The sequence below is a fragment of the Galeopterus variegatus genome, unplaced genomic scaffold (assembly GCF_000696425.1).
Source record: "Galeopterus variegatus unplaced genomic scaffold, G_variegatus-3.0.2 Scaffold1691, whole genome shotgun sequence".
Classification (NCBI taxonomy): domain Eukaryota; kingdom Metazoa; phylum Chordata; class Mammalia; order Dermoptera; family Cynocephalidae; genus Galeopterus; species Galeopterus variegatus.
In genome coordinates, this window is record NW_007727802.1 from 65,618 (window position 1) to 73,485 (window position 7,868).

Here is a 7,868-nt window from a genome sequence, read left to right on the forward strand (position 1 = left end):
GCCGAGGGTTGCGATCCCGTTGCCGGTCCCCGGTCCGGTACGGGGGCAACACTGAGGGTTGCGATCCGTTGCCGGACACGGAAAAAGACAAAAGACAAAAAAAAAAAAAAAAGAAAAAAAGAAATAACTGTCTTGTATTCTTCAAAAATGTTTTTTGATGAAAGAGAAAAAAAGGCTGAGGAACTCTTCTAGATGAAAGAGAAGTGAAAACTGAATGTCATACTCAATCTTGAACTGGCTAATCCAGTATTGGGAAAAAATTGCTATACAGGACATTATGGAGAAAACTGATGAAATAGAAATATGCACAAAGAGAAAAGAATTGTATCAGAGTTACATTTCCTGAATTTGATAACTGTTCTATGATCAAGGAAGAAGATATTCTTGTACTTAGGAAATATACACTGAAGGGGCAAAGGAGCCTAATGTACGTAATCTCTCAAATGATTCAGAGAGAAAAATAAACTGCAATGAGTCAAATATTAAAAATTGATGTATTTAGGAGAAGGGCATATGGTAGTTCTTTGTTCTGTTCTTGCAACTTTTCTAAAGTTTAAAATAATTTCAAAATAAAAAGTTTTTAAAAAGCTATATAATAAAACACGTTTACATAGACTCACTGTCTTCTGTGACTGGGATCTTTCCAGTTTGACCAAAAATGACATTAGCAGCAGATAAACAGTGCCTGGCCTCCATAAAGCACAGCTGTTGGGGAAATAAGTAAGAGTAGATGTAACTATTGCATAGCCTTATTTACAACTGATAATCGCAAAATGTGTCTTAACATGTGAAAAGCTATAAAATTAGATAAATACAACTGTCAAGGAGGCCCCGTACAATTGTAGAACATTAAGAAGGAACAAAGGCGTATGACAGTATCATCTGGTTAAAAAGCTACATCAAAGATTAAAATAACAATGTCCCCAAACTCTTAATAATAATCCAAACTGGCTGAAAGACTACTGCTGATAGAAAGTTAGCTCTCTGTATGTAATCAGTAAATTAAATATACAGGAATGGCTATCATCCTAGACTCAAATTGCCTCAGAGTCCTTTAGTTTCAGTTTAAATAGCCAAAGTTCCATGCACAATAAATTCTTAGACCATTTACACTCTATCAGAGGATTGAAGATTTAATTTTCATTAGCTATTCAAAGGCAAAAAGGATAAATTCTGATAGAGATTACTGTCTTCTAAAAATCTTTGGAATTTATTTATAATGAGGCTTCTTAACAGGTTTTAAATACATATTTAAAAACATATTTCTACAGATGAACTTTATGAAACTGCTTTCCCAATGCACTTGAAGACTTTATAACTCAAATCTGAGCATGGTAGACTTCTCAAACACTTAGAGAAGATCTCCTTGTTAATATAAACATTTTGTATTTGTCATGTAAGTCACAGGACCACCCAGCAGAAGGACAAAATTAAAGTCCAACTTTTAGTTGGAAGCCACCCTCATTAAACAGAATTATCTACTTCATATTAGTAATACCTGAAAGACTTTTAATGGTTGGCTATGACTTTAAAACCTCAGCTTCAAAAGTATCTCTCCATTATGGCAAATTCAGAAGCCATCTTGAAAATAGCTGGGTACTGTAAGTAGTATTAGCCCAGCAATATCTATAGATCAAAATGTTGATATTCCAACTCGAAAGCCAAAAGAAAGTTACAGCTTACATAAAGAAACTTTAATTGTCCCCCTACAATTCCTTAACCATCACTATCACTTCAGTTTTGCCCAGACTGGCTCCCTAAGAGCAACAACTGCTACGACAGTGAGTGCTTTATGCCCTCTAGGTGGCTGGTAAATGTGGGACTTTAGCACCTGCCAGGCAGAGACTCACCAAGTAGCAAAACCTCATCACTAGAATCAGACGAAGATGATAATGATACAAATGACAAATGCATTTTGAAAACATGGTTCAAACCCCTCTTTTGCAATATAACTTAGCTGGTTATAACAAAAACTTAAAAAACATTTTGGTAAAAAATAAAAGTGTGGGGTGGAAGAGGTGCTCATGGAAATTATCACATGCTCCACATAAGTAATGCTTAACAACTTCAAATTTTAATCACACTTTAAATTAATATCTAGATATCTTAGTAATATCAATACCCCTGGAATTTTAAGTGTTAATTAAAATCATAGTGAATGTGTAATTTTAAAGTTGCTAAACAGAACGAACAAGGCGCCGCCACAGCTATAAAAAAGGTACCACAAGCAGAGGCACTGGATAAAACTTTTTGATGATGACCACAATGAAATGGATTCATGAGAATTAGAGTTTACTGAATGTGCTGATATATGTAGCAGCGTTACTTACACACTTGATCTTAGATCAAAGTCCTAGAAGCGATGCTGCAGTCACCACAGCCCTTTCTCTGCTGCTAATAGCTTTTCTGAATGAAATTCTGTGGGACAATACTTTAAACATAGGGCGCATTTACAGAACCAACACTAACAAAAGGCTCAGAAAGGATAAAGGCCCAAGGATAAGGCAGCAGATAACCAGAGAGATGAACAAAGGAACTCTGATAAGCAGAGAATTACCAAAAATTTCAGAGAGGCATGTGAATTAGAAATACAAATAAAAGTTTTCTATTGCTAAAATATATTATTAGGGATTAACAGAAAATCTCGTTGGGAAAGGTGGCTTAAAAGTGTTTTAGCATTAGAAACTCTTAAATATTAAAGAAATAAATTGATCAATTAAGAGTACATCAACATGATTCTGAGGAATTCTGATAAACAACTAAGAAGCTCAAATATGTCCCTGTGTAACAGTCCAGCAGAAGTATTTCATAAAGACCTGGAACTGTGGAACTCAGCAGAGGTATTTCCAACATCGAAAAATTATTATAAAGGAGTTAATTCTGAAAAATAACTGAAATGTATCACATGCTTTTATCAAAGCCCACATTTAACAGTCAACTTCCTCAGACAAATTCTCCTAGTTACCAGACTACCATTATGTAAAGATAAAGTTATATCTACAACAAGATAAAATCTGCAATTTAAGGTAACATCTCACTAAAATGAATTGAGATAATGTGCCTATATCAAAAAATAGTTGGTCTTAGGTAATATATAATTTTAGGGGATAGCAACATGTAAAAAAAAAGGATAAAATTCAGTATTTTAAGACTCAAAAGAATTCACGCAAGAAAAAACTACAAAATTTTAATACACTGGCAAACTGGGCTGCATTTTTCTGTCCAGTTTTGTATCGTAAAATACAAGTTACCTGGATAAAATTCAGTATTTTAAGACTCAAAAGAATTCACGCAAGAAAAAACTACAAAATTTTAGTACACTGGCAAACTGGGCTGCATTTTTCTGTCCAGTTTTGTATCGTAAAATACAAGTTACCTGTTTTTAAAAGATGGTATTTTCAAGGTACTATTGGTTCTATGTTTATACTCACTATCGGTTACATAACTATTTAGAGAAGCTTACCTTATTGATGTAAAATTGTGACAAGGTAGCAGCATTAATAGCCCACTCTATAGGATGGTAGGCATTGTGTTCCAGCTGGCGTTTTAGCGTACTGTGGCAATAATGGGCTGCCTTCTCAAACATTTCCATATGCTGGTAGACTTGAGCCAGGTAATATAGGTTATGAGTATAAACTTTCTCAAATCTGTGAAGAAAAACAATCAGTATTTCCAAAATGGTTTATCATTTATAAATAAATTTCATATATATTTATCTGGATCCTCCCACCAACCCTTTGAGCTGGGTTTGGAAAAATAAGAAAACAAGAGTCGGATTTGAACAAGGTCACATAACTAGTAAGTGGCAAGTGAAGGTTTTACTCATGTCAGAATCCACATTTGGTAACCTTTACAAGTGCCTCAAAGAAGAAAATATCATGCTTTTTTGAACAATCACCTTATGTACACTATGTAGAAATACCTATGAGGGTTGATTTCTATGCCTGCTCACCTTTTTGATCTCTCTTGTTCAGTAAGTTTCTCTTCTTCAGGAAGAAAATGCTCAGAAGGATCAAGAGGAGGACTCCCAATCTACATTAAAGAAAAACAAAAGCTCATTAAAATGTTAAATTATAAAGACCAAGCACCCTCTTCTGGAGGAACTGGAAAAATCAACTCTTAAAAACCCAATACACTTCATTTTTTTCCTAGTTCACTTTCATGTTATCCAAGAAGTGATTTACTTAACCATAAAATCTGAAAGAGTCAAACAAAAAAATGAGATCACCTACAAGCTCATGCTTGACAAAAGTTTAACTGTTGTTGCAGTTCAACTGCAAATATGCAAAAAAAAATCCACCAATTTGGAGATTTACAAGTCTTTAAGTATTTTCAATATTAATTCTGTCTGGTAAAAAGTCTCCTTTAAAAAAACTACATAACAAATAAAAAAAAAAAAAATATATATATATATATATATCCTTTGAGTAATATTGTTCTAAACTGACTACTAATGAAAATCAAATCAATATTTTTAATATTTATTCTAATGTTTTTTTCTCAAGGAAACAAGGAAAGTATATAGATTACCCTTTTCAACACAGGGCCATAAAACCAGTGATTCTATCATTTATTGCCTTAGGCAAGTCATTCAATCTTTTGTGCTTTGGTTTCCTCATTTATAAAATAAAATTAATAAGAGTTCCTACCCTTACAAGGCTGTTATGAGGATTAAGTGACTTAATATTTATAAGTCACTTACAATCCCATATTACGTCTTCCAAAAGAGCGGAACCATTTAACCTCTGCCTCACTCTACTTCTATGAGGATAGTCCCATCTACAAGCACACCCCTGCTTTCTAACTGTATTCACTAAACACCAAAAGCAACAATGCGCTGGCTGGTTAGCTCAGTTGGTTAGCACAAGGTATTAAAACACTAAGGTCAAGGGTTCAGATCCCCATCTTAGTCAGCTGCCAAAAAAAGCCAAACAAAAAACCCCAGACCACTGCCTGAGCCTGCTGCTCTCCAATAAAAATGTGAGGTCTCCGGGGAAAAAAAAAAAGGCAACAATGCTTTTCATAAAAAATGTGATCTTACATTTTGGATGTAAATTCTGAATGCCTCACAACTTGGGCTCCTAGAATTCATAGAAAGTAAAAACGACTAAGACAGGAAGCAAGGCCCAAGGCAAACACAATAGATAAGTAATTCTTCAGAGACCTCTTCAACAATTCTGAGAGCTATTTAACAGGCTTGCACCTGTCTAGATGAGGGGAATTAATCAATGTATTGTTTTATGTACACACGACAGTATGGCTGTCACACTTCATATGTAACACTAACAGCCAAATCAGTCTCTTCTCTTAACTGAAATAGAGATATAACTAAGTCCAAAGAATTCTGCTATGTGTGTTATGCTTCTATATTAATACTAGCTTTTTTTTTCTTTTTTTAATAGTACATATTTTATTAGTTTGTACAAATACATCTCATATTACAAAGGCAATTTAGTGGAAGAATCTTGCTTTTAATATTTGAATTATCTGAAATAACACAAACATACATTTAAAAAAAAAATTAGGTAACAAAAAAGACAAGCTAGTACTACAGGTACTTGGTTTCATTCATTCATTCATTATTTATTTATTTATGGCTGGCCAGTATGGAGATCTGAACCTTTTACCTCAGTGTTACAAGGCTGTGTTCTAACCACCTGAGCCAACTGGCCAGCCCCTTTATATTCTAAATGAATAATTTCATGTACAAGAGTGTGAGCCTAAAAGCATGAAAGGTGCTTTTCACCCCTATTTAGCTAGGTGGTGCTCTGCTCTTAGTACCTTAGGGGGAAAGTTAAAATACCAAGGTAGAAGAACCAGGAATTTCAAAATTCTCCAACTTGGGGATATAACCCTCAGCAAAAAAATGTTAAGGGCCTATAAAACATATATTCTAAATGCACATTCTAAAATTCTTTGTGGGCATAATTAACATGTTGGTTTGCTCCAATCTTTACCTCAAGGGGCAGAAACCATATTTTATTCATGTTTGATTCCTTAGCATTTTGCTCAGTGCTTGGTACACAGGAAAAACAATAAATGTCTAGTGAATTAAACTGACAAAGCAGATAGGAATGCTCAGTCTATGTGTTCTGCTTACAGCTCATTCTTTTCTGGAGCCAGATCTTGTGGGTTGGAATCCCAGCTCCACCATTTACTAGTGTGTGGCTCTGGGCAAGTCACTTAATCCCTGGTGCTTCTGTTTCCTGATCTATAAAATAAGGATAATAACCAAGTCTATGTGTTCTGCTTACAGCTCATTCTTTTCTGGAGCCAGATCTTGTGGGTTGGAATCCCAGCTCCACCATTTACTAGTGTGTGGCTCGGGGCAAGTCACTTAATCCCTGGTGCTTCTGTTTCCTGATCTATAAAATAAGGATAATAACCTACTTCATAAAGTTGTTATGAGGATTAAATGAGTTAATATTTGTAAATCACTTATAACAGTGCCTATAAGTACTCTAAGTACTATTAAGTGTTTGTTAAATAAATAAAATATCCCTCTGATTTATAAGATTTTGTCTCTTAACTGCCTCCCAAAGCTGTCAATGAGTAACTCTTCATTAGTATAGAATATATTTTCTTCTTTATTCTTCCTCTTATTTTGTACTTGTGCAATTTTAAGGAGAAAAATAGAATCACTTTATCTTAATACAACAAATGAACTATATTACCTTAGAAGGAAGCATGGTAGAGGAGTTTGGGGTCAGACAAACCAGATTTAAATCTTGATTCTGCCACACTCTATATGCTAACCTCCCTGAATTACCAACTCCTTACCTGTAAATGGGAATAATAATAGCTACTTCATAGAGTTGTTATGAAAATAAAATGCAGCCTGCTTAATCACTTGATATTAGTTTTTATTAGTTATATCACCTAAAGCTAACATGTTAGTTTTTATTAGTTCACCTAATCAGGGCCTTACCATGGAAAAATATTTACACAGTTATAATCAATGTGTACAAATGTACTGTATATGTTTTCCATGTACTGATGATCCAAATATTTATCATTTTAATGATTACATCATATTCCCTTTTATTTGTATACCATTATAGTTTACTTACCCACTTTACAATTATTGGACATGTATAATATATTTTCAGTGACTTTTCATTATCTACTTTATTATCTGATCCCCGTATTTCTGTATTATACAGATAAGTGGGTTATACCCATCTTACAGATGAGGAATGGGTATCACAGAAAGCTTGAGTTTCCCCAAGTCAAGCAGTTAGTTATGATCACAAGTGAAACTAGAATCCCAGGTCTCCTATCTTAAAATGCAGTGATTTTCTCCCCTTTGTTTAGATCTCTCCTTTACCCAGAGCAATATAGCTACGGATTTTTAAAATGACATTCTAACTTCTGCCGCCATTAAGTCAATAAGCTTTATGAAATATTAAAGATTTTTTTCCCATTACACATACTTTGTTGATATCAAACAAGTACAAAACCATACAAGCAATTAAACTTTTCCAACTAAACCCAATTCTATATTTTTTAAACTGAAATCCTCTATTAAATTCAAGCATTCACACAGTAGTAATACTGTTTTATTGTTCTTCTTTGTGTTGATCTGGATGGACAAGGTGGAATATCATTTGTCATTTCAAGAAAATGGGTTGGTTAGAGCACAGCCTTATAACACCAAGGTCATGGGTTCAGGTCCCTGTACCAGCCAGCCACCCAAAAAAAAGAAAAGAAAAAGACGTATCACAGTTTGTTTAGGGATGGTCAGTTAGTTCAGTTAGTTAGAGTGTAGCCTTGTTACACCAAAATCAAGGGTTTGGATCCTCATATCGGCCAGCCACCAAAAAAAAAAAAAAAGAACAGTAAAAAACATTCATGTTAGGGCCGGCCCG

At 34.3% G+C, this 7,868-nt stretch overlaps 1 protein-coding gene across 2 annotated transcripts in view; it reads right to left on the reverse strand.

Moving 5' to 3' along the window:
• KIAA1279 (KIAA1279 ortholog) overlaps positions 1–7,868 on the reverse strand; it is a 30,888-nt gene that overhangs the window by 7,865 nt on the left and 15,155 nt on the right. For both annotated transcript variants that reach the window (XM_008578470.1, XM_008578471.1), the window contains 3 exons: positions 3,953–4,032; positions 3,464–3,647; positions 621–705 (listed from right to left, as the gene is read on the reverse strand). In XM_008578470.1, the coding sequence (XP_008576692.1) occupies positions 621–705; positions 3,464–3,647; positions 3,953–4,032 (349 nt within the window). The remainder of the gene's footprint in view (positions 1–620; positions 706–3,463; positions 3,648–3,952; positions 4,033–7,868) is intronic.